Genomic DNA, 27,239 nt, shown 5'->3' on the forward strand with positions numbered 1-27,239 from the left:
AATTTTAAAAAGATAAGAAGAAAAGAAGTTAGATAAGATATTTTGAAATCAAATTTTGAAAAATATAAAATTTTGAAAAGGATAAGATAAAAAGATAAGACAAAAGTTTTAAGAAAAAGATATTTTGAAAAAGATTTAATTTTTAAAATGACTTAACTAACAAGAAACTACAAGATAAGATTCTAGAATTTAAAGATTGAACCTTTCTTAACAAGAAAGTAACAAACTTCAAATTTTTGAACCAATCACATCAATTGTTAGCTAATTTTCGAAAATATGATATAAAGATAAGAAAAAGATTTTGAAAAAGATTTTTGAAATTTTTGAAAAATAGACAAAAAATGAAAAAGATATGATTTTTGAAAAAGATTTTGAAAAGATAAGATTTTTAAAATTTGAAATTTTGACTTGACTTGTAAGAAACAACTAATTTTAAAAATTTTTGACCAAGTCAACCCAAAATTTCGAAAATTTGGAGGGAAATAAGGAAAAGATATTTTTTTTTATTTTTGAATTTTTAATTATGAGAGAGAAAAACAACAAAAATACTCAATGCATGAAATTTTTAGATCAAAACAATGAATGCATGCAAGAATGCTATGAATGTCAAGATGAACACCAAGAACACTTTGAAGATCATGATGAACATCAAGAACATAATTTTAAGAAATTTTTGATGCAAGGAAAACATGCATGACACCAAACTTAAAAATCTTTAATGCATGGACTCTAACAAACAAAAAATGCATATGAAAAACAACAAACAACACAAAACAAGAAATCATCAAGATCAAACAAGAGGACTTATCAAGAACAACTTGAAGATCATGAAGAACACTATGAATGCATGAGATTTTCGAAAAATGCAAGAAAAATTTTTAAAAGCATGCAATTGACACCAAACTTAAAGATTGACTCAAGACTCAAACAAGAACACAAAATATTTTTGATTTTTATGATTTTCTAATTTTTTTGTATTTTTATTAATTTTTTCGAAAATAAAGGTTGGAAAAAAAACGAAAAATAAAAGAAAAATTTTGAAAAAGATTTTTGAAAAGAAAATTACCTAATATGAGCAACAAGATGAACCGTCAGTTGTCCATACTCGAACAATCCCCGGCAACGGCGCCAAAAACTTGGTGGACGAAATTGTGATCTATTGTCTTTGTACTTGTATGAAATTTAATAATTGGCTCTATTTGAATTCACAACTCCGTTCAACTAACCAGCAAGTGTACTGGGTCGTCCAAGTAATAAACCTTACGCGAGTAAGGGTCGATCCCATAGAGATTGTTGGTATGAAGCAAGCTATGGTCACCTTGTAAATCTCAGTTAGGCAGATTAAATTGGTTTATGGTTTTGAAAATTAATAATAAAATAGAAAATAAAAAAGGGATAGAAATACTTATGTAAATCAATAGTGCGAATTTCAGATAGGTGTATGGAGATGCTGTGTTCCTCTTGAAACTCTACTTCACTACTCGCTCTTCCTTCAATCCTTCTTACTCCTTTCCATGGCAAGCTGTATGTAGGGCATCACTATCATCAATGGCTACTTTTAATCCTCTCGGGAAAATGGTCCTATGCGCTGTCACTGCACGACTAATCGTCTGGAGGCATCACCCTTGGTTGATAGCTACATCCCATCCTCTTAGTGAAAATGGTCCAAATGCTCTGTCACAGCACGGCTAATCATCTGTCGGTTCTCAATCAGGTTGGAATAGAATCCATTGATTCTTTTGCGTTTGTCACTAACGCCCAGCCTTCAGGAGTTTGAAGCTCGTCATAGTCATTCAATACCGGAATCCTACTCGGAATACCACAGACAAGGTTAGCCTTTCTGTATTCCCAGGATCCTACTCTGAATACCACAGACAAGGTTAGACTTTCCGGATCCCCATGAATGCCGCCATCTATCTAGCTTATACCACGAAGATTCTGTTGGGGAATCTTAGAGATATGCGCCCGGCCTAAGGTAGAACGGAAGTGGTTGTCAATCACGCGCGTTCATAAGTGAGAATGATGATGAGTGTCACGGATCATCACATTCATCAAAGTGTTGTGCAACGTATATCTTAGAATAAGAATAAGAGAGAATTGAATGAAAAGTAATAATAATTGTATTGAAACTTGAGGTACAGCAGAGCTCCACACCCTTAATCTATGGTGTGCAGAAACTCCACCGTTGAAAATACATAAGTAAAAGGTTCAGGCATGGCCGAATGGCCAGCCCCCTGAGTGATCAAGAGACTGAATAATCAAAGGCTAAACAGTCAAGAGATTAAACTGTCAAAAGATGTCTAATACAATAGTTAAATGTTCTATTTATAATAAACTAGCTCCTAGGGTTTACATGAGTAAGTAATTGATGCATAAATCCACTTCCGGGGCCCACTTGGTGTATGCTTGGGCTGAGCTTGATCAATCCACGAGCTGAGGCTTTTCTTGGAGTTGAACTCCGAGTTATGACGTGTTTTGGGCGTTCAACTCCGGATCATGACGTTTTTCTGGCGTTTAACTCCAGACAGCAGCATGTACTTGGCGTTCAACGCCATGTTACGTCATCAATTTCCGAATAAAGTATGGACTATTATATATTGCTGAAAAGCTCTGGATGTCTACTTTCCAACGCCGTTGTGAGCGCGGCATTTGGAGTTCTGTAGCTCCAGAAAATCCATTTTGAGTGCAGGGAGGTCAGATTCCAACAACATCAGCAGTCCTTTTGTCAGCCTTTTTCAGAGTTTTGCTCAAGTCCCTCAATTTCAGCCAGAAATTACCTGAAATCACAGAAAAACACACAAACTCATAGTAAAGTCCAGAAATGTGAATTTAACATAAAAGCTAATGAAAACATCCCTAAAAGTAGCTTGAACTTACTAAAAACTACCTAAAAACAATGCCAAAAAGCGTATAAATTATCCGCTCATCACCGACGCGACCGCGTCGCTTGGAAATCGTGGCCGCCCACGCGACCACGTGCTCCACGCGGCCGCGTGCCCTGCATTTTCGACGTAAAAGGGTGCACAATGCTATATTGTGCGAGAGTGGTGCTGGATTGGTGCTGGAAGCACAATCCTTGTCACGCGACCGCGTCGCCGACGCGGCCGCGTCACATACTTTCTGATGCACAGTCACGCGATCGCTTGACCCACGCGATCGCGTCACCTTAATTAAGCAATTGAATTATATTGAAAGAGAGTTGTGCTGGAGCGAGGGTGCACTCGCGCCAGCAGCACAACGTAGGTCACGCGACCGCGTGACCGACGCGATCGCATCCCCCTTCCTGGCGCGCATCTACGCGAACGCGTGCCGTCCGCGGCAGCGTCGTATGCGCCGCACAGCTCAACCCAGTAGGCCACATTATCTTATCTTTTTCTCCTCCAAACCCTACTTTTTCTTTTCCCCCTTCTTCCTTCTTTCTCCCTTTCCCCTTCTACCTCACCTTTCACTCTCTCTCTCTCTCTCACCATCATTAACAAGGTTTTACCTTCTTCTTCCTTTTTCTCTTTTCTATCATTCTTATTATATTATTGATCAGGGTAAAACTTGTCTCTCAACAAATTCCCATTCGGCAAGTGTACCGAATTTGTCGTCAAGTAAAAACTCACAATAGAGTGAGGTCAAATCCCACAGGGATTGATTGATCAAGCAACTTTAATTAGAGGAATGATCTAGTTGAGCGAATCCATGAATAGAGTTGATAATTGCAGAAATTAAAATGGCTAGAAAGTAAATGACTGAAAGTAAATAGCAGAATTGTAAATGGGAATGGGGGAATTGCTTATAAAAGTAAATTGCAGAAAATAAAGAAAATGGGTAAGATCAGAAATGGGGTGTTCATTGGGCTTAGGAGATGTTGCATTCTCCGGATCAATTTCATTTTCATCTCTTCCTCAATCAATGCACTCATTGATCTCCTTGGCAATCTTAAGTGATTGAATCACAATCTCTTGCAATTCAATCTCTCAAATCATGATCAATAGCCAATTCCTTGGTCAATTGCTCATGAGAAGAGATGAAGTGTGGTCACTGATTATACCACATGCACCTCCCAAATCAAATGCTTAGAGGGTTATGGTCACATACCCATCCATACTCAATTTGGTCCAGCATGAGAAAGCATTTCTAGCTAATCTCTTCATTCCTCTTTCAAGGATTCGAAGAGATCCATGTTTGAATAGCTTCTTTTCCAAGATAACTATCCAATTGGATGAAGATCGAAAGCTTTCAAGTAAAATCAAAAGGAAAGATAGAAGAAGAATAAGAAAATTAGTATTGATCCATCAAATTACAATAGAGCTCCCTAACCCAATGAAAGGGTTTTAGTTGTTCATAGCTCTAGAAATCAAAATCAAAGATGGAGAATACATGATAAAGCTAGAAGTACAAAGAAAGTAAATACAAAGAGTAGTTCTCTGTCCTAGCTCCTTCCAAAAAGCTCCTCTCTCTTTCAAAACTACTCCTATATATACTACTCTTCTCAGCTTCTAGTTAGCTCTTCAAGTCTTGGGCCTCTGGATCTTTGAGCTTAAAGCAGTTCCTTTCTTCAATTGGGCTTGGCTTACTTGCAGAGAGATAGTGTGAAGTGGGCATCAACTTTAGCTCAAGACGTTAGGGGTTTTTATCATTTAGTGAAAATACAAGTTCGAGAACGTTAGTGACACTTAACATTGTCACTAACGTTGCCATGCACCCCTTTGCCTCACGTTAAAGCCCACGTTAACTGGGTTAACGTGGCTTTTAACGTTGCCTTGTTAGCCTTCGAGAACGTTAGTGACACTCAACATTGTCACTAACGTTCAAGTGTGCCCCTTCTTGCTTCACGTTAAAGCTCACGTTAACTAGGTTAACGTGGCTTCTAACGTGGCTTTTGCCAACCTTCGAGAACGTTAGTGACACTCAACATTGTCACTAACGTTTGAGTGTGCCCCTAGGTCTCACGTTAGAGTCCACGTTAACTAGGTTAACGTGGCTTCTAACGTGGCCATTCTTAGCCATCCCAACGTTAGTGACAATGTTGAGTGTCACTAACGTTGGCTCATTCTTCATTCCTCATCGTTAGCTTCCACGTTAACCAAGTTAACGTGGAAGTTAACGTGGCTCTTTGGGGTTGTGTGGTTGCTCCAACGTTAGTGACAATGTTGAGTGTCACTAACGTTGTCGACAACTCTCCATCTCTTATGTTGGTTAACGTGGGAGTTAACGTGGCTCTTTGCACCTTAGGCCAACGTTAGTGACAGTGTTGAGTGTCACTAACGTTGGCTTCTCTTCCCCCTTTAACGTTAGAGGCCACGTTAACTAGGTTAACGTGGCTTCTAACGTGGCCATTTGTGAGCAATTGCCAACGTTAGTGACAATGTTAAGTGTCACTAACGTTGGCTCAACTTCTCTTCTCCACGTTAGAGTTCACGTTAACTTAGTTAACGTGACTCTTTAACGTGGGCATTGATGGCTTTTGAGAGTGTTTTTGGCAATTACTTTTCTCCTTAACTTTGCAAGTTACCTCCCATTCCTTGCTTCCTTTGGTCCTGAAATCAAGCAATAGAGTGCATCAAAGTTCTAGTCCAAGTCATGGGTAATGCAATATACAATTTTGTCATTAAAATCATGCAAAATCCTCATGAAACAATGTAAAATGCACAATGTATGCTTGAATCAAGGTCTGAGTGAATATCTGCCCAAAACTAACTTATTTCCTAAGAAAATGCATGAAATTACCTAAAAACAGTAAAGAAAAGGTCAGTGAAACTGGCCAAAATGCCATGGCATCACAACACCAAACTTAAAGCTTGCTTGTCCCTAAGCAAGTACTGGAACAAGAGAATGATGAATGGAATCTCCAGAGAAATGAGTCATTCTTGTGGAAGTCATATTACTGATTTTATGGTGATTTCATGCATAGCAACTTAGGTTCATTCCACTACTGGCTTTCAGACCTTTATCACCTCCTAAAATACTCACTTTGTTATATCCCATGAGACCTTTATTTATTGATCCTTTTATTGTTATTTCCAGGGCTGTTTGTGTTATTTAGGCTAAGTGTTTTGTAAGGGGGCAACTCTTTAGGATAAGCTTTCAACCAACACTCCCGAACCAGTTGGTTCAAGGTACTAGGTGTTGAAGCACCCCTAAGGACTTACTTGCTCAAGTCTCTCCCCTATACATACACACCACAGGCATATAGTTTATTTATTTTCTTTCCTTCAGACCTTGGTGTCCAGCACCTCTTTGGGTTACTAAATGCTCTGTGGTGAGGGTTACTCTTGATAGTAGATTTTCAGCTGATAATCCCGAGTTAGTTAACCTAAGTTACCAGGTGATAAAGCACCCCAATGAGCTTATTCATCCAAGTAGATCCCCCACACAGGAGCACCACAGACACATGTCTTAAGGTAAACCATTGGTGCCTAGCCTTATTGCTTACTCTTTTTCTTTTGTTTTTCACTTCCATTGTTCTTTCCCTTTTCTCTTATTAGGATCTTGTTGTTATCTTAGTCTCATGGGTATATCAAAAGTAAAGCATTCAGGATAGATAGTTGTCATCCTAACCTTGTGGTTGAACCAACTTAGCTAACTTATGACTACCCCCAAAGATTCATGAATGCACTTCCACATTATGAACTCTACTCTGGTCTTTCAAAACATAAACATTCTCTCTTCATTTGATTCTAAGGACAAACATACAATAAGTAAAGATACGAATGCAGTAACATAAAGGCTAGCAAGCATTGACTTCTTAATCATAAAATTCAGAATGCATAATTGAAAGTTGTCTAGCTAATATGGAGGCATGTCCTATTTCATACAAGATCCTCCTTATTGATAATATAAACTAAAAAAAAACAAGAAAGGAGCTCCACCACCTTTTACTCATATGGTTGCTCATGCTCCCCTCCATGCTTGTCCTCTTGGTGCTTTTCTTGAGTTCTTGTGCTCCCACTCCCTTTGCTTTTTCCAAGTAGTTTCTTCCAGAAGCCAGCATCTTCCATTTTTTTCTTCAGAGTTTCCTTCTTCTGTTTCACCTTCCCTTCTTCTCGTTCAACAAACTCTTTTTGGACCTCCTCATATGTGGGAATGGCATAATGTAGGTGGTGCATATTATCAGACATATAGCTCAATCTGGCTTGAGTGTTTACACTGAATTCCTCTCTATGCAACTGCCTTCCTTCATTCAGCATGCTAAACTCATTAAATGATTTCATCTGAGCTAATTGCCGCTGGTTGAGCTCTTGAAGGCGTTTGTCTTGACGCTCTTGCCTCTCTGTTGCTTGGTGTAGGGCTTGAGTGAGTTGTGAATATTGCTCCTGTTGCTGCTCCATGTGTTGTTTCTGCCACTCTTCTTGTTGCTTCATCCATTTGGACTGCATGGCGAGTATTTTCTCTTGTCCCTCCATATGTTTCATCTCCAAATCCTCAATGGCATGTAAGATATGACTCATATTGAGGTTGGCTGGGTTGTGTTGCTCTTCTTGTTGGTAATCTTCCTGATGATACTCCTCTTGATGAATTTCTTCCTGGGCTCTGTGCCTTCCTATATGTGGTCTTCTTAGTTGTTGAGCAAGTGAGGTGTGGACCATGCGCTCACGTGTGACCGGCTTCCCTGGGTTCACCCAGTCTGGACTGCTGTCCTCAAATACTACCTTAGCCTTGTTGCACAAGCGGAGAATTGTGTTGGGGTACCAAAGCCTGGCACCCGAATCAACTTTCTCAGCCGACTCTTGAATCCCTTCGGCAATAAGCTCATGAACATTGATTTCCCCACCTAGTACTAAGCATTGCACCATAGTGGCTCGGTTGATGTTAACTTCTGAATTATTAGCAGCCGGTAGGATGGACCTTCTTACAAGCTCGAACCACCCCTTGGCCTCAGGATGAAGGTCTCCCCTTTTTATGAATTTTGGTCTCCCATCTGAGTACCTCTCCCAATCAGCTGCTATCACACAGATATCTGACGCTATCTCTGAGAGCTTGGTGCGCGAAATTGTGAACAATACTTTTTCACAACTCAAATAATCCCCGGTAATGGCTCCAAGAACTTGGTGGCTCAATACCATGGCATTACACAACTTCGCACAACTAACCAGCAAGTGCACTGGGTCGTCCAAGTAATAAACCTTACGTGAGTAAGGGTCGATCCCACGGAGATTGTTAGTATTGAAGCAAGCTATGGTCATCTTGTAAATCTTAGTCAGGCAAACTCAGATGTATATGGTGATGAACGAAAATAACATAAAAGATAAGGATAGAGATACTTATGTATATCATTGGTGTAAGAGCTTCAGACAAGTGTATGAAGATGCCTTCCCTTCCGTCTCTCTGCTTTCCTAATGCCTTCATCCAGTCCTTTCTTACTCCTTTCCATGGCAAGCTCGTGTAAGGTTTCACTGTTGTCAGCAGCTACCTCCCATCCGCGCAGTGAAAGCTAATGCACACACTCTGTCACAGTGCTGCCAATCACCGGTTTGGTTCCCTCCCCTACCGGAATAGAATAACTCTTTTGCGTCTGTCACTAACGCCCAGTAGGTTACAGGTTTGAAGCACGTCACAGTCATTCAATCATTGAATCCTACTCAGAATACCACAGACAAGGTTAGACCTTCCGGATTCTCTTGAATGCTGCCATCAGTTCTTGCCTATACCACGAAGACTCTGATCTCACGGAATGGTTGGCTCGTTTGTCAGGCGAGCACTCGGTTGTCAGGCGATCAACCATGCATCGTGCAATCAGGAATCCAAGAGATATTCACTAAGCCTCAGATGCTTGTAGAACAAGAATGGTTGTCAGTCACCTTGTTCATGGGTGAGAATGGTGATGGGCGTCAATCATCACCTTCATCATGTTGAAGAACAAGTGATATCTTGGATAAAGAACAAGGGGAATTGAATGGAAGAACAATAGTAATTGCATTAATACTCGAGGTACAGCAGAGCTCCACACCTTAATCTATGGTGTGTAGAAACTCCACCGTTGAAAATACATAAGCATAAGGTCTAGGCATGGCCGAATGGCCAGCCTCCCAATGATCTAAGATAGCATAAAACTCAAAGATAGCTACCAAGATGTGATCTAAGAACTAGATGTCCGAAGATGATAAATACAATAGTAAAAGGTCCTACTTATAGAAAACTAGTACATAGATGAGTAAATGACATAAAAATCCACTTCCGGGCCCACTTGGTGTGTGCTTGGGCTGAGCAATGAAGAAATTTCGTGTAGAGACTCTCCTTGGAGTTAAACGCCAGCTTTAGTGCCAGTTTGGGCGTTTAACTCCCAATTAGGTGCCAGTTCCGGCGTTTAACGCTGGAATTTCTTGATGTGACTTTGAACGCCGGTTTGGGCCATCAAATATTGGGCAAAGTATGGACTATTATATATTGCTGGAAAGCCCAGGATGTCTACTTTCCAACGCCGTTGAGAGCGCGCCAATTGGGCTTCTGTAGCTCCAGAAAATCCACTTCGAGTGCAGGGAGGTCAGAATCCAACAGCATCTGCAGTCCTTTTGAGTCTCTGGATCAGATTTTTGCTCAGGTCCCTCAATTTCAGCCAGAAAATACCTGAAATCACAGAAAAACACACAAACTCATAGTAAAGTCCAGAAAAGTGAATTTTAACTAAAACTAATAAAATATACTAAAAACTAACTAGATCATATCAAAAACATACTAAAAACAATGCCAAAAAGTATACAAATCATCCGCTCATCACAACACCAAACTTAAATTGTTGCTTGTCCCCAAGCAACTGAAAATCAAATAAGATAAAGGAAGAGAATATGCAATGAATTCCAAAAACATCTGTGAAGATTAGCATTAATTAGATGAGCGGGGCTTTTAACTTTTTGCCTCTGAACAGTTTTGGCATCTCAATCTATCCTTTGAAATTCAGAATGGTTGGCTTCTTTAGGAACTTAGAATCCAGATAGTGTTAATGATTCTCCTAGTAAAGTATGATGATTCTTGAACATAGCTATTTATTGAGTCTTGGCTGTGGCCCAAAGCACTCTGTCTTTCTAGTATTACCACCGGATACATACATGCCACAGACACATAATTGGGTGAACCTTTTCAGATTGTGACTTAGCTTTGCTAAAGTCCCCAATTAGAGGTGTCCAGGGTTCTTAAGCACACTCTTATTTGCCTTGGATCACAACTCTTATTATTATTTTTTTCGTTTTCTTTTTTCTCTTTTTTTTTTCGGTTTTTTTTTTTTTTTTTTTTTTTTGAATAGCAATGCTTTTTCTTGCTTCAAGAATCATTTTATTGATTTTTCAGATCCTCAATAACATGTCTCCTTTTTCATCATTCTTTCAAGAGCCAACATTCATGAACCACAAATTCAAGATACATATGCACTGTTTAAGCATACATTCAGAGAACAAAAATATTGCCACCACATCAAAATAATTAAACTATTATAAAATTCAAAATTCATGCAATTCTTCCTTTTTCAATTAAGCACATTTTTATTCAAGAAGGGTGATGGATTCATAGGACATTCATAACTTTAAGGCATAGACACTAAGACACTAATGATCATAAGACACAAGCATGGATAACATAAAGCACTAAAATTCGAAAAACAAAGGAATAAAGAACAAGGAAATCAAGGAATGGGTCCACCTCAGTGATGGCGGCTCTTCCTTGCTTTTGAAGGTCGTATGGAGTGCTTGAGCTCCTCAATGTCTCTTCCTTGCCTTTGTTGCTCCTCTCTCATGATTCTTTGTTCTTCTCTAATTTCATGGAGGAGAATGGAGTGTTCTTGATGCTCCACCCTTAGTTGTCCCATGTTGGAACTCAATTCTCCTAGGGAGGTGTTTACTTGCTCCCAATAGTTTTGTGGAGGAAAGTGCATCCCTTGAGGCATCTCAGGGATCTCATGATGAGAGGGGTCTCTTGTGTGCTCCATCCTTTTCTTGGTAATGGGCTTATCCTCATCAATGGTGATGTCTCCCTCTATGTCAACTCCAACTGAATAACAGAGGTGACAAATGAGGTGAGGAAAGGCTAACCTTGCCAAAGTGGAGGTCTTGTCCGCCACCTTGTAGAGTTCTTGGGCTATAACCTCATGAACTTCTATTTCTTCTCCAATCATGATGCTATGGATCATGATAGCCCGGTCTATGGTAACTTCGGACCGGTTGCTAGTGGGAATGATTGAGCGTTGTATGAACTCTAACCATCCTCTAGCCACGGGCTTGAGGTCATGCCTTCTCAATTGAACCGGCTTGCCTCTTGAATCTTGCTTCCATTGTGCGCCCTCTTCACATATGGTTGTGAGGACTTGGTCCAACCTTTGATCAAAGTTGACCCTTCTAGTGTAAGGATGCTCATCTCCTTGCATCATAGGCAAGTTGAACGCCACCCTCACACTCTCCGGACTAAAATCCAAGTATTTCCCCCGAACCATAGTAAGATAATTCTTTGGATTCGGGTTCACACTTTGGTCATGGTTCTTGGTGATCCATGCATTGGCATAGAACTCTTGAACCATCAAGATTCCGACTTGTTGAATGGGGTTGGTAAGTACTTCCCAACCTCTTCTTCGGATCTCATGGCGGATCTCCGGATATTCACCCTTTTTGAGTGAAAAGGGGACTTCGGGGATCACCTTCTTCAAGGCCACAACTTCATAGAAGTGGTCTTGATGCACCCTTGAGAGGAATCTATCCATCTCCCATGACTCGGAGGTGGAAGCCTTTGCCTTCCCTTTCCTCTTTCTAGAGGTTTCTCCGGCCTTGGATGCCATAAATGGTTATGGAAAAACGAAAAAGCAACGCTTTCACCACACCAAACTTAAAAAGTTTGCTCGTCCTCGAGCAAAAGAAGAAAGAAGAGAGTAGAAGAAGAAGAAATGAGGAAGAGGGAGATGGTGGTGTATTCGGCCAAGGAGGGGGAGAAGTGGTGTTTAGGTAGTGGGAAAATGAAGGGGTAAAGAGGGGTTTATATAGGAAAGAGGGGATGAGGGTTCGGCCATTTGAGGGTGGGTTTGGGAGGGAAAGTGGTTTGAATTTGAAGGGTGAGGTTGGTGGGGTTTTATGAAGGATGGATGTGAGTGGTGAAGAGAAAGATGGGATTTAATAGGTGAGGGGTTTTTTTTGGGGAAGAGGTGTTGAGGTGATTGGTGAATGGGGGAAGAAGAGAGAGAGTGATGGTAGGGTCCTGTGGGGTCCACAGATCCTGTAGTGTCAAGGAAAAGGCATCCTTGCACCAAATGGCATCAAAATCCACGTTTTGAGCCTTTTCTGGCGTTAAACGCCGGGCTGGTGCCCATTCCTGGCGTTTAACGCCAGGTTTTTGCCCTTTACTGGCGTTTAACGCCAGTCTGGTGCCCCTTTCTGGCGTTAAACGCCCAGAAGGGTGCCAGACTGGGCGTTAAACGCCCAACTGCTAGGCTGACTGGCGTTTGAACGCCAGCAGCATCTTCCTCCAGGGTGTGCTGTTTTTCTTCCTGTTTTTTTGTTTTGTTTTTGCTTTTTTCATTGTTTTTGTGACTTCTTATGATCATCAACCTACAAAAAAAGATAAAATAACAAAAGAAAATAGTTAATTATAAAACATTGGGTTGCCTCCCAACAAGCGCTTCTTTACTGTCATTAGCTTGACAGAGGACTCTCATGGAGCCTCAGAGATGCTCAGAACCGTGTTGGAACTTCCCAACACCAAACTTAGAGTTTGATTGTGGCCTCCCAACACCAAACTTAGAGTCTGACTGTGGGGGCTCTGTTTGGCTCTGTTTTGAGAGAAGCTCTTCATGCTTCTTCTCCATGATGACAGAGGGATATCCTTGGGCCTTAAACACCAAGGATTCTTCATTCACTTGAATGATCAACTCTCCTCTATCAACATCAATCACAGCCTTTGCTGTGGCTAGGAAGGGTCTGCCAAGGATGATTGATTCATCCATGCACTTCCCAGTCTCTAGGACTATGAAATCAGTAGGAATGTAATGGTCTTCAACCTTAACCAGAACATCCTCTACAAGTCCATGGGCCTGTTTTCTTGAGTTGTCTGCCATCTCTAGTGAGATTTTTGCAGCTTGCACCTCAAAGATCCCTAATTTCTCCATTACAGAGAGGGGCATGAGGTTTACACTTGACCCCAAGTCACACAAGGCCTTCTTGAAGGTCATGGTGCCTATGGTACAAGGTATAGAAAACTTCCCAGGATCCTGCCTCTTTTGAGGCAATTGCTGCCTAGACAAGTTATCCAGTTCTTTGGTGAGCAAAGGGGGTTCATCCTCCCAAGTCTCATTTCCAAATAACTTGTCATTCAGCTTCATGATTGCTCCAAGGTATTTAGCAACTTGCTCTTCAGTGACATACTCATCCTCTTCAGAGGAAGAATACTCATCAGAGCTCATAAAAGGCAGTAGTAAGTCCAAGGGAATCTCTATGGTCTCAGTTTGAGCCTCAGATTCCCAAGGTTCCTCATTGGGGAACTCATTGGAGGCCAGTGGACGTCCAGTGAGGCCTTCCTCAGTGGCGTTCACTGCCTCTTCTTCCTCCCAGAATTCGGCCATATTTATGGCTTTGCACTCTCCTTTTGGATTTTCTTCAGTGTTACTTGGGAGAGTGCTTGGGGGAAGTTCTGTAATTTTCTTGCTCAGCTAACCCACTTGTCCTTCCAAATTCCTAATGGAGGATCTAGTTTCAGTCATGAAACTTTGAGTGGTTTTGATTAGATCAGAGACCATGGTTGCTAAGTCAGAGGTATTCTGCTTAGAGCTCTCTGTCTGTTGCTGAGAAGATGATGGAAAAGGTTTACCATTGTTAAACCTGTTTCTTCCACCATTATTATTGAAACCTTGTTGAGGTCTCTCTTGATTCTTCCATGAGAGATTTGGGTGATTTCTCCATGAAGAATTATAGGTGTTACCATAGGGTTCTCCCAGGTAATTTACCTCTTCCATTGAAGGGTTCTCAGGATCATAAGCTTCTTCCTCAGATGAAGCATCCTTAGTACTGTTTGGTGCATTTTGCATTCCAGACAGACTTTGAGAAATTAGATTGACTTATTGAGTCAATATTTTATTCTGAGCCAAAATGGCATTCAGAGTGTCAATTTCAAGAACTCCTTTCTTCTGACTAGTCCCATTGTTCACAGGATTCCTTTCAGAAGTGTACATGAATTGGTTATTTGCAACCATTTCAATCAGTTCTTGAGCTTCAGTAGGCGTCTTCTTCAGATGAAGAGATCCTCCAGCAGAGCTATCCAAAGACATCTTGGATAGTTCAGAGAGACCATCATAGAAGATACCTATGATGCTCCACTCAGAAAGCATGTCTGAAGGACATCTTCTGATTAATTGTTTGTATCTTTCCCAAGCTTCACAGAGGGATTCTCCATCCTTCTGTCTGAAGGTTTGGACTTCCACTCTAAGCTTACTCCATCTTTGTGGTGGAAAGAACTTTGCCAAGAAGGCATTGACTAGCTTTTCCCAAGAGTCCAGGCTTTCTTTAGGTTGGGAATCCAACCATATTCTAGCTCTGTCTCTCACAGCAAAAGGGAATAGCATCAGTCTATAGACCTCAGGGTCTACCCCATTAGTCTTGACTGTGTCACAGATTTGCAAGAATTCAGCTAAGAACTGATGAGGATCTTCCATTGGAAGTCCATGGAACTTGCAATTCTGTTGTATTAGAGAAACTAATTGAGGCTTAAGCTCAAAGTTGTTTGCTCCAATGGCAGGGATAGAGATGCTTCTCCCATAAAAATCAGGAGTAGGTGCAGTAAAGTCACCCAGCACCTTCCTTGCATTGTTGGCATTGTTGTTGTTTTCGGCTGCCATGTGTTCTTCTTCCTTGAAGAATTCGGTCAGGTCCTCTAGAGAGAGTTGTGCTTTAGCTTCTCTTAGCTTTCGCTTCAAGGTTCTCTCAGGTTCAGGGTCAGCTTCAACAAAAATGCCTTTGTCTCTGCTCCTGCTCATATGAAAGAGAAGAGAAAAAGAAAATGTGGAATCCTCTATGTCACAGTATAGAGATTCCTTGAAATGTCAGAGGAAAAGAGAAATAGAAAGAAGAAGGAGAAGAAGGATTCGAACTTTAGTTAGATAAGGTTCGAATTGTGCATTCAGAAGGAGTGGTACTCCATAAATAGAAGGATGTGGGAAGGAGGGAAGAGAATTTTCGAAAATTCATTTAAAAGATTTTGAAAACATTTTGAAAATTTGATTGATAATTTTCGAAAATTAAAAGTGAAAAAGAAATCAAGTGATTTTTGAAAAAGATTTTGAAATTAGAAATTAAAAAGATTTGATTAAAAACTATTTTGAAAAAGATGTGGTTAAAAAGATTTAATTGAAAAGTTATGGTTTTAAAAAGATGTGATTGAGAAGATATGATTTGAAAACAATTTTAAAAGATATGATTTAAAAACAATTTGAAAAGCTATGATTTTAAAAATTAATGACTTGCCTAACAAGAAAAGATATGATTCAAACATAAAACCTTCCTCAACAGAAAAGGCAACAATTTTGAGATGTTCAATCAAATCATTAATTGTTAGTAAGTATCTTTTAAAAAGGAAAGAAATTGATTTTGAAAACATTTGATTGAAAAGATTTGATTTGAAAAAGATTTGATTTTGAAAAACTAAAAAAAAATTGATTTGAAAACAAAATCTTCCCCCTAGCACCATCCTGGCGTTAAACGCCTAGAATGGTATACATTCTGGCGTTTAACGCCCAAAATGCTACCTCTTTGGGCGTTAAACGCCCAACCAGGTGCCCTGGCTGGCGTTTAAACGCCAGTCTGCCTTCTTCACTGGGCATTTTTGAATGCTCAGCTTTTTCTGTGTAATTCCTCTGCAGTATGTTCTGAATCTTCAATTCTTTGTATCATTGACTTGAAAAGACACAAATTAAAAATATTTTTGGGTTTTTAATAATCAAAATGCAAAAGGAATCAATTAACAATGCATGCAAGACACCAAACTTAGCAGTTTGTATACTACTGACACTATATGAGACACACAAAATACTTCAAGTCAATAGAATTCAAAGATCAAAACAAAGAAATATATGCATGGATTCGAAAATTATAACAAAAACATGCATTTGACACCAAACTTAGGATGAGACACTAAACTTAAGCAAGAAACATCAAATATTTTTGGTCTTTTTATGATTTTGTAAATTTTTTTGTGTTTTTCGAAAATTAAGTAGGAAAAGGTATCAAAATTCTTAATGAGAATTCCAGGAATCAGTGCAATGCTAGTCTAAGACTCCGGTCCAGGAATTAGACAAGGCTTCGCAGCCAGCCAAGCTTTCAAAGAAAGCTTCGGTCCAAAACACTAGACATGGCCAGAGGCCAGCCAAGCCTTAGCAGATCACTGCTCCAAAAGCAAAATTGATGAGAATCAACAAGCTCTTGTGGTGATAAGTTGAAACCTCGGTCCAATGAGATTAGACATGGCTTCTCAGCCAGCCAGATTTCAACAAATCATCATGAAACTCTAGAATTCATCTTCAAGAATTTCGAAAAAAAATAATACCTAATCTAAGCAACAAGATGAACCGTCAGTTGTCCAGCCTAAACAATCCCGGGCAATAACACCAAAAACTTGATGTTGTTGCCGGATCTTGGCACTGATGTTACCAAAAGCTTGCTCAAAACTTGAACAATCCCCGGCAACGGCGCCAAAAACTTGGTGCGCGAAATTGTGAACAATACTTTTTCACAACTCAAATAATCCCCGGTAATGGCTCCAAGAACTTGGTGGCTCAATACCATGGCATTACACAACTTCGCACAACTAACCAGCAAGTGCACTGGGTCGTCCAAGTAATAAACCTTACGTGAGTAAGGGTCGATCCCACGGAGATTGTTAGTATTGAAGCAAGCTATGGTCATCTTGTAAATCTTAGTCAGGCAAACTCAGATGTATATGGTGATGAACGAAAATAACATAAAAGATAAGGATAGAGATACTTATGTATATCATTGGTGTAAGAGCTTCAGACAAGTGTATGAAGATGCCTTCCCTTCCGTCTCTCTGCTTTCCTAATGCCTTCATCCAGTCCTTTCTTACTCCTTTCCATGGCAAGCTCGTGTAAGGTTTCACTGTTGTCAGCAGCTACCTCCCATCCGCGCAGTGAAAGCTAATGCACACACTCTGTCACAGTGCTGCCAATCACCGGTTTGGTTCCCTCCCCTACCGGAATAGAATAACTCTTTTGCGTCTGTCACTAACGCCCAGTAGGTTACAGGTTTGAAGCACGTCACAGTCATTCAATCATTGAATCCTACTCAGAATACCACAGACAAGGTTAGACCTTCCGGATTCTCTTGAATGCTGCCATCAGTTCTTGCCTATACCACGAAGACTCTGATCTCACGGAATGGTTGGCTCGTTTGTCAGGCGAGCACTCGGTTGTCAGGCGATCAACCATGCATCGTGCAATCAGGAATCCAAGAGATATTCACTAAGCCTCAGATGCTTGTAGAACAAGAATGGTTGTCAGTCACCTTGTTCATGGGTGAGAATGGTGATGGGCGTCAATCATCACCTTCATCATGTTGAAGAACAAGTGATATCTTGGATAAAGAACAAGCGGAATTGAATGGAAGAACAATAGTAATTGCATTAATACTCGAGGTACAGCAGAGCTCCACACCTTAATCTATGGTGTGTAGAAACTCCACCGTTGAAAATACATAAGCATAAGGTCTAGGCATGGCCGAATGGCCAGCCTCCCAATGATCTAAGATAGCATAAAACTCAAAGATAGCTACCAAGATGTGATCTAAGAACTAGATGTCCGAAGATGATAAATACAATAGTAAAAGGTCCTACTTATAGAAAACTAGTACATAGATGAGTAAATGACATAAAAATCCACTTCCGGGCCCACTTGGTGTGTGCTTGGGCTGAGCAATGAAGAAATTTCGTGTAGAGACTCTCCTTGGAGTTAAACGCCAGCTTTAGTGCCAGTTTGGGCGTTTAACTCCCAATTAGGTGCCAGTTCCGGCGTTTAACGCTGGAATTTCTTGAGGTGACTTTGAACGCCGGTTTGGGCCATCAAATCTTGGGCAAAGTATGGACTATTATATATTGCTGGAAAGCCCAGGATGTCTACTTTCCAACGCCGTTGAGAGCGCGCCAATTGGGCTTCTGTAGCTCCAGAAAATCCACTTCGAGTGCAGGGAGGTCAGAATCCAACAGCATCTGCAGTCCTTTTGAGTCTCTGGATCAGATTTTTGCTCAGGTCCCTCAATTTCAGCCAGAAAATACCTGAAATCACAGAAAAACACACAAACTCATAGTAAAGTCCAGAAAAGTGAATTTTAACTAAAAACTAATAAAAATATACTAAAAACTAACTAGATCATATCAAAAACATACTAAAAACAATGCCAAAAAGTATACAAATCATCCGCTCATCAGAGCTCATCCTTATCAGGGCTTCTACTTATCCTTGACTGATAACTCTCCTCGTCAAAATGAGGGAATTTCAATTGAAGAGCTCTTATTATGGCACTTGGGCTGAAGTCGACCTCCCTTCCTCTCACATAGCTTTTGTAAGTTGGGGCTTTGGTCTTCTCCTCTCTAACTACATTTGCATAAAACTCTTTGATGAGGTTGCCATTGATCTTACCCTCTGGACTGGTGAGCAATTGCCACCCTCTCTGTTCAATTTTCCTCAAAATCTGTGGTGATTCATTGGCATTGATTTGGAAGATTAACTCTGGCAATATCTTTCTGGCCCTTATCCGCTCGAATTCTCGTTCATGAAAGGCAGTTTTGAATCTCTTCTCGTCAAAGGGAACACTCTCCATGGGTTCCTTTCTCTTTTGCCTCTTTGAGCTTGATGATGCCATGACTTGAGTAGTTGTTTTGAGGTGGGTTGAGGCTTCGGATAGATAAAGAGTGGGTTGGTTAAAACAATGCGTGATGAAGGGTTTAGTGTGCCAACAGAAGTGTAGAGAGTGGGGGTTTGAATGTAAGGAGTGAGCGTGAACTAAAGTTCACTTATATAGGAGAAATCATGAGTGCATGAAGGGTGTGGATTGCACGAATGTTTCCTTGATGGACGGATGGGGTTGTATACGAAGAGAGGACAAGGATCATCACTTGATGGGGAATGTTGGTTCGGTCTTCAAGATTCTTCTTCTTTCAATGTTGCATGGCAACATTTCCCATGCCTTCCTTGTTGGGACAAGTGTAAAGTTCTCTTCGCGAAGTGGCCGAGCCTCCCCCATTAAATTGTCTAATCAATCCTCATCAATGCTCCTGTTCCTTCCCTATAAAGATAAAATGAGAAAAGTAACAAAAGATATTAAAATAACATAAGAACCTTACGGCTAACATTAATGAAAGGGGAGAAAGATTTGATTGTTTATTTATGAATTCCAACTAACTAACTAGCTGTGTATCTTTATATGCACATTGGTGGCACCATAGGGTGACACCAAACTTAGTTTGGAGCACTGTGATGAAAGGTTGTGTTCAAAGCTTTAAGAAGAATGCTTTGAATACCAAACTTGTTCTTCACTATATTCTGCATATAAAAATTTCACACGTGTTCGTCAAGTTTTGGTTGGAATTCATGAATATTGATTTATTCACTAACTTCTGAAAGCATGTAAAATATGGGTTGCCTCCCATGAAGCGCTTCTTTAGCGTCACTAGCTTGACGTTACCCCCTTATTATGGTGGTTGGTAATGCTTGAAGTCTTCTCCTCTGGCAGTGGACTTGTATCCATTAGTTGTATCAATGATCTCTACATGCTCCAAGGAGAGAACTCTATTGATGGTGAAGACCTTAGGTAGCTGAGATGGTACAGTGGGGAGATTAGGGGGGATATCTGTGAAGTAGGCTGAGATTACTTTATCCCCTGGAGAGAAATCTTCCGTAGGAATCTTCTTGTTCCGCCACCCCCTTGGTACCTTCTTCTTTGCCCCTGGTGCTGTTTTCTTACTCCTGGTGGTCACCTTCTTTGATGAGCTTTTGTTAATGTCCTCACAAACTTCTGGTGGCTTAGGTTCCTCCAATTTTTCCTTGACCTGTGGCACTTGCTGCTGGCCTTGTCCATCAACCCAGTGAATCTCAGGATGAGCTGGTTGTGCTTCAGTGCTTGCTTCTTCCTTTATATCTCATGATGCCCTTTGCTCGGTTCTTTATCCTCTTCATCTTTTTCCAGTGAGAGTTCGAAAACACTGAAGCTCAGTTGTTCATCATGGATCCTTAATATTAGCTCTCCTTTCTCCACATCTATGAGTGCTCTAGCAGTAGCTAGAAATGGTCTCTCCAATATGATTGGGTGCAGGTGACTCTCTTCCATGTCCAAGATGACAAAGTCTGTTGGGAGAAAGTATTTTCCAACTTTGAGCAACACGTTTTCCACCATTCCTACTGCTTGCTTTTGAGTCTTGTCAGCCAGCCTTATGACTACATCTGTAGGTAGTATCTCATTGATCTGCAGCCTTTTTACCAGGGATAGGGGTATTAAGTTGATGCTTGCTCCCAAATCTCAAAGTGCTCTATCAAAATTTGTTTCCCCTATAGCACAAGGGACATGAAAACTCCCTGGGTCTTTTCTTTTCGCAGGCAATTGTGTTTGAATGAGGGTGCTGCAATCCTTGTTCATCACTATAGTCTGGCCCCCCTTGAGTGAGCTCTTCTTGGGAAGTAGTTCCTTCATATACTTGATGAATGCTGGCATTTACTGAATGACCTTGATGAATGGTATGTTCACATTCAAAGATGCAAACGAGTCTAAGAACCTTGAGTACATTCTCTTTCCCACAACACCCTTTAGCAGTTGAGGAAATGGTGCATATAGTCTCAGCAGCTCCTGTTGTGAGATTTCTGGTTCTTGTTGGTCTTTCTTCTCCTTCTCTACTAAGGTATTTTCAGGTTGTTCTGACAGCTTGCTTGGCTTGTCTTCAGTCTCCTTGTCATTTGTAGTGACCATATTGCAGTCTTCCCATCTTACTTTCTTCGCTTCACCTCTCGGATTCTTCTCCGTGTCACTTGGGAAGCTATCAGTGGTTCTGGGCATCTTCTCAGACAAATATCCCACCTGGAATTCCAGCTTCTTGATTGCTTCCCCCCGATTCTTCATACTGGCTCTCACCTCCTCTTTGAACACTGATAAGCGGATAATTTGTACGCTTTTTGGCATTGTTTTTAGTATGTTTTTAGTAGTTTGAGTTGAGTTTTTAGTATATTTTTATTAGTTTTTAGTTAAAATTCACTTTTCTGGACTTTACTATGAGTTTGTGTGTTTTTCTGTGATTTCAGGTATTTTCTGGCTGAAATTGAGGGACCTGAGCAAAAATCTGATCCAGAGACTGAAAAGGACTGCAGATGCTGTTGGATTCTGACCTCCCTGCACTCGAAGTGGAGTTTCTGGAGCTACAAAAGCCCAATTGGCGCGCTCTCAACGGCGTTGGAAAGTAGACATCCTGGGCTTTCCAGCAATATATGATAGTCCATACTTTGCCCAAGATTTGATGGCCCAAACCGGCGTTCAAAGTCACCCTCAGATTTCCCAGCGTTAAACGCCGGAACTGGCACCAAAATGGGAGTTAAACGCCCAAACTGGCATAAAAGCTGGCGTTTAACTCCAAGAAGAGTCTCTACACGAAAATGCTTCAATGCTCAGCCCAAGCACACACCAAGTGGGCCCGGAAGTGGATTTTTATGTCATTTACTCATCTTTGTAATTCTTAAGCTACTAGTTTCCTATAAATAGGACCTTTTACTATTGTATCTTCATCTTTTGATCACTTTAGATCTCTAGATCATCTTTGGACATCTAGTTCTTAGATCATTTTGGGGGCTGGCCTCACGGCCATGCCTAGACTTTGTTCTTATGTATTTTCAACGGTGGAGTTTCTACACACCATAGATTAAGGTGTGGAGCTCTGCTGTACCTCGAGTATTGATGCAATTACTATTGTTCTTCTATTCAATTCCGCTTGTTCTTATTCTAAGATATTCATTCGCACTCAAGAACTTGATGAATGTGATGATTATGTGACGCTCATCATCATTCTCACTCATGAACAAGTGATTGACAACCACTTCTGTTCTACAAGCAAACGAGGCTCTAATGTTTATCTCTTGGATTCCTGATACACGATGCATGGTTGATCGCCTGACAACCGAGTGCTCGCCTGACAAACGAGCCAGCCATTCCGTGAGATCAGAGTCTTCGTGGTATAGGCAAGAACTGATGGCGGCATTCAAGAGAATCCGGAAGGTCTAACCTTGTCTGTGGTATTCTGAGTAGGATTCAATGATTGAATGACTGTGACGTGCTTCAAACTTCTGAGGGCGGGGCGTTAGTGACAGACGCAAAAGAATCACTGGATTCTATTCCAGCCTAATTGAGAACCGACAGATGGATAGCCGTGCCGTGACAGGGTGCGTTGAACATTTCCAATGAGAGGATGGGAGGTAGCCACTGACAACGGTGAAACCCTTGCATAAGCTTGCCATGGAAAGGAGTAAGAAGGATTGGATGAAGACAGTAGGAAAGCAGAGAGACGGAAGGGACAGCATCTTCATACGCTTATCTGAAGCTCTCACCAATGATATACATAAGTATCTCTATCTTTATCTTTATGTTTTATTCATCATCTATACCCATTTGAGTCTGCCTGACTAAGATTTACAAGGTGACCATAGCTTGCTTCATACCAACAATCTCCGTGGGATCGACCCTTACTCGCGTAAGGTTTATTACTTGGACGACCCAGTGCACTTGCTGGTTAGTTGTGCGGAGTTGTAGTGATCACGATTTCGCGCACCAAGTTTTTGGCGCCGTTGCCGGGGATTGTTTTGAGTATGGACAACTGACGGTTCATCTTGTTGCTTAGATTAGGTATTTTTCTTCAGAGTTCTTGAGAATAAATTCTAGTGTTTCATGATGATCTGTTGAAGTCTGGCTGGCTGAGAAGCCATGTCTAATCTTATTGGACCGAGGTTTCAACCTATCATCACAAGAGCTTGTTGATTTCTATCAATCTTGCTATTGGAGCAATGATCTGCTAAGGCTTGGCTGGCCATTGGCCATGTCTAGTGTTTTGGACCGAAGCTTTCTTTGAAAGCTTGGCTGGCTGTGAAGCCATGTCCAATTCCTGGACCGAAGTCTTAGACTAGCATTGCAATGATTCCTGGAATCCAAATTAAGAATTCTGAAACCTTTATTTTCTATTTTCATATAATTTTCGAAAAAGCACAAAAAAATTATAAAAATCATAAAAACCAAAAACATTTTATGTTTCTTGTTTGAGTCTAGTGTCTAATTTTAAGTTTGGTGTCTTGCATGCATTGTTTATTTGATCTTGGTTCTATTTTCAAGTCAATAGTACAGGGAACTGATGATTCAGAACATGCAGCAAAGGAATTACACAGAAAAAGCTGGGCGTTCAAAACGCCCAGTGAAGAAGGACAGACTGGCGTTTAAACGCCAGCCAGGGTGCCTGGTTGGGCGTTTAACGCCCAAAAAGGTAGTGCATTGGGCGTTAAACGCCAGAATGTGCACCATTCTGGGCGTTAAACGCCAGAATGTGCACCATTCTGGGCGTTTAACGCCATGATGGCACAAGGGGGAGGATTTTGTTTTCAAAATCAATTTTTTTTAAGTTTTCAAAGTTTTTCAAAATCAAATCTTTTTCAAATCATATCTTTTCAATCAAATAATTTCAAAATCAATTTCTTTCCTTTTTCAAAGATACTTACTAACAATTAATGATTTGATTCAACAATTTAAGTATGTTGCCTTTTCTGTTGAGAAAGGTTTAATGTTTGAATCATATCTTTTCTTGTTAGGCAAGTCATTAATTTTTAAAATCATATCTTTTTAAAATTGTTTTCAAATCATATCTTTTCAATCATATCTTTTTAAAAAGCATAATTTTTTTATCATATCTTTTTAATCACATCTTTTTCAAAACAGTTTTTAATCATATCTTTTTGATTTCTAAATTCAAAAATCTTTTTCAAAAATTACTTGATTTCTTTCCCACTCTTGATTTTCGAAAATTAATTAAATTTTTTTAAAAAAAAAATGTTTTCAAAATATTTCACTTGATTTTCGAAAATTTCTTCCTCTCTTCCCACATCCTTCTATTTATGGAGTACCACTCCTTCTCAATGCACAATTCGAACTCTATCTAATTAAGTTCGAATTCTTCTACCTCTTCTTTCTATTTTTCTGTTCCTCTGACACCTCAAGGAATCTCTATACTGTGACATAGAGGATTCCATATTTTCTTGTTCTCTTCTCTTTGATATGAGCAGGAACAAAGACAAAGGCATTCTTGTTGAAGCTGACCCTGAACCTGAAAGGACCTTGAAGCGAAAGCTAAGAGAAGCTAAGGCACAACTCTCTGTAGAGGACCTAACAGAAATCTTCAAAGAAGAAGAGCCCATGGCAGCCGAAAATAACAACAACAACAATGCAAGGAAGGTGCTGGGTGACTTTACTGCACCTACTCCCGACTTCTATGGGAGAAGCATCTCTATCCCTGCCATTGGAGCAAACAACTTTGAGCTTAAGCCTCAATTAGTTTCTCTAATGCAACAGAATTGCAAGTTCCATGGACTTCCATTGGAAGATCCTCATCAGTTTTTAGCTGAATTCTTGCAAATCTGTGACACTGTCAAGACTAATGGGGTTGACCCTGAGGTCTACAGACTTATGCTATTCCCTTTTGCTGTAAGAGACAGAGCTAGGACATGGTTGGACTCACAACCTAAAGAAAGCCTGGACTCATGGGAAAAGCTAGTCAACGCCTTCTTGGCAAAGTTCTTTCCACCTCAAAAATTGAGTAAGCTTAGAGTGGAAGTCCAAACCTTCAGACAGAAGGATGGAGAATCCCTCTATGAAGCTTGGGAAAGATACAAACAATTAATCAGAAAGTGTCCCTCTGACATGCTTTCTGAATGGAGCATCATAGGTATTTTCTATGATGGTCTGTCTGAACTGTCCAAGATGTCTTTGGATAGCTCTGCTGGAGGATCTCTTCATCTGAAGAAGACGCCTACAGAAGCTCAAGAGCTAATTGAAATGGTTGCAAATAACCAATTCATGTACACTTCTGAAAGGAATCCTGTGAACAATGGGACAAGTCAAAAGAAAGGAGTTCTTGAGATTGATACTCTGAATGCCATATTGGCTCTGAACAAAATATTGACTCAGCAAGTCAATTTGATTTCTCAAAGTCTGTCTGGAATGCAAAATGCACCAAACAGTACTAAGGATGCTTCATCTGAAGAAGAAGCTTATGATCCTGAGAACCCTTCAATGGAAGAGGTGAATTACCTAGGAGAACCCTATGGAAACACCTATAATTCTTCATGGAGAAATCACCCAAATTTCTCATGGAAGAATCAAGAGAGACCTCAACAAGGTTTCAACAATAATGGTGGAAGAAACAGGTTTAGCAATGGCAAGCCTTTTCCATCATCTTCTCAGCAACAGACAGAGAATTCTAAGCAGAACCCCTCTGACTTAGCAACCATGGTCTCTGATCTAATCAAAACCACTCAAAGTTTCATGACTGAAACAAGGTCCTCCATTAGGAACTTGGAGGCACAAGTGGGACAGCTGAGCAAGAAAGTTACTGAACTCCCTCCTAGTACTCTTCCAAGCAATATAGAAGAAAATCCAAAAGGAGAGTGCAAGGCCATCAACATGGCCGAATTTGGAGAGGAAGGAGAAGCAGTGAACGCCACTGAGGAAGACCTCAATGGGCGTGCACTGACCTCCAATGAGTTCCCTAATGAGGAACCATGGGAATCTGAGGCTCAAAATGAGACCATAGAGATTCCATTGGACTTACTTATGCCTTTCATGAGCTCTGATGAGTATTCTTCCTCTGAAGAGGATGAGTATGTCACTGAAGAGCAAGTTGCTAAATACCTTGGAGCAATCATGAAGCTAAATGACAAGTTATTTGGAAATGAGACTTGGGAGGATGAACCTCCTTTGCTCACCAAAGAACTGGATGACTTGTCTAGGCAGAAATTACCTCAAAAGACACAAGATCCTGGGAAGTTTTCAATACCTTGTACCATAGGCACCATGACCTTCAAGAAGGCTCTGTGTGACTTAGGGTCAAGTGTAAACCTCATGCCTCTCTCTGTAATGGAGAAGCTAGGGATCTTTGAGGTGCAAGCTGCAAGAATCTCACTAGAGATGCCAGACAATTCAAGAAAACAAGCTTATGGACTTGTAGAGGACGTTTTGGTGAAGATTGAAGACCATTACATCCCTGCTGATTTCATAGTCCTAGAGACTGAGAAGTGCATGGATGAATCTATCATCCTTGGCAGACCCTTCCTAGCCACAGCAAAGGCTGTGATTGATGTTGATGGAGGTGAACTGATCATTCAAGTGAATGAAGAATCCTTTGTGTTTAAGGCTCAAGGATATCCCTCTGTTACCATGGAGAGGAAGCATGAAGAGCTTCTCTCAAATCAGAGTCAAGCAGAGCCCCCACAGTCAAACTCTAAGTTTGGTGTTGGGAGGCCACAACCAAACTCTAAGTTTGGTGTTGAACCCCCACATTCAAACTCTAAGTTTGGTGTTGGGAGGTTCCAACATTGCTCTGAGAAAATATGAGGCTCCATGAGAGCCATCTGTCAAGCTACTGACATTAAAGAAGCGCTTGTTAGGAGGCAACCCAATGTTATATTTTATCTACTTTCTTTTGTTATTTTATGTTTTTTGTAGGTTGATGATCATAAGAAGTCACAAAATCAATTGAAAAAGCAAAAACAGAATGAAAAACAGGAAGAAAAACAGCACACCCTGGAGGAAGAACCTACTGGCGTTTAAACGCCAGTAAGGCTAGCAGTTGGGCGTTTAACGCCCAGTCTGGCACCATTCTGGGCGTTTAACGCCAGAAAGGGGCACCAGACTGGCGTTAAACGCCAGAAAAGGGCAAGAACCTGGCGTTAAACGCCAGAAATGGGCACCAGCCCGGCGTTTAACGCCAGATTTGGCACAAAACATGTTTTTGCATGCCATTTCGTTCAGGGATGACTTTTCCTTAACACCTCAGGATCTGTGGACCCCACAGGATCCCCACCAACCCCACCACTCTCTCTCTTCTTCACCCATTCACCAATCACCTCAACACCTCTTCCCCAAAAAACCCTTCACCTATCAAATCCCATCTTTCTCTTCACCACTCACATCCATCCTTCATAAAACCCTACCTACCTCACCCTTCAAATTCAAACCACTTTCCCTCCCAAACCCACCCATACATGACCGAAC

General features: G+C 40.7%; 1 protein-coding gene and 2 non-coding genes across 3 annotated transcripts; 1 reads left to right on the top strand and 2 right to left on the bottom strand.

Moving 5' to 3' along the window:
* Positions 1–6,866: 6,866 nt before the first annotated feature.
* LOC130966724 (uncharacterized) lies at positions 6,867–7,784 on the bottom strand. Its single transcript, XM_057891548.1, has one exon. It carries the CDS (start codon positions 7,782–7,784, stop codon positions 6,867–6,869), a length of 918 nt encoding a protein of 305 aa, XP_057747531.1.
* Positions 7,785–14,275: 6,491 nt separating this feature from the next.
* On the top strand, positions 14,276–14,383 carry LOC130971612 (small nucleolar RNA R71). The gene has a single exon (XR_009082824.1). It is a non-coding gene; the product is annotated as a small nucleolar RNA R71 (small nucleolar RNA).
* Positions 14,384–24,785: 10,402 nt separating this feature from the next.
* Positions 24,786–24,893, bottom strand: LOC130972088 (small nucleolar RNA R71). Its single transcript, XR_009083287.1, has one exon. It is a non-coding gene; the product is annotated as a small nucleolar RNA R71 (small nucleolar RNA).
* Between the last annotated feature and the right edge of the window lie 2,346 nt (positions 24,894–27,239).

This window comes from Arachis stenosperma, chromosome 3 (assembly GCF_014773155.1).
Source record: "Arachis stenosperma cultivar V10309 chromosome 3, arast.V10309.gnm1.PFL2, whole genome shotgun sequence".
NCBI lineage: Eukaryota > Viridiplantae > Streptophyta > Magnoliopsida > Fabales > Fabaceae > Arachis > Arachis stenosperma.

Excerpts from the sequence above, each read along its gene's own strand:
- LOC130966724 (XM_057891548.1), bottom strand. The coding sequence starts at position 7,784 with ATGGTGCAATGCTTAGTACTAGGTGGGGAAATCAATGTTCATGAGCTT.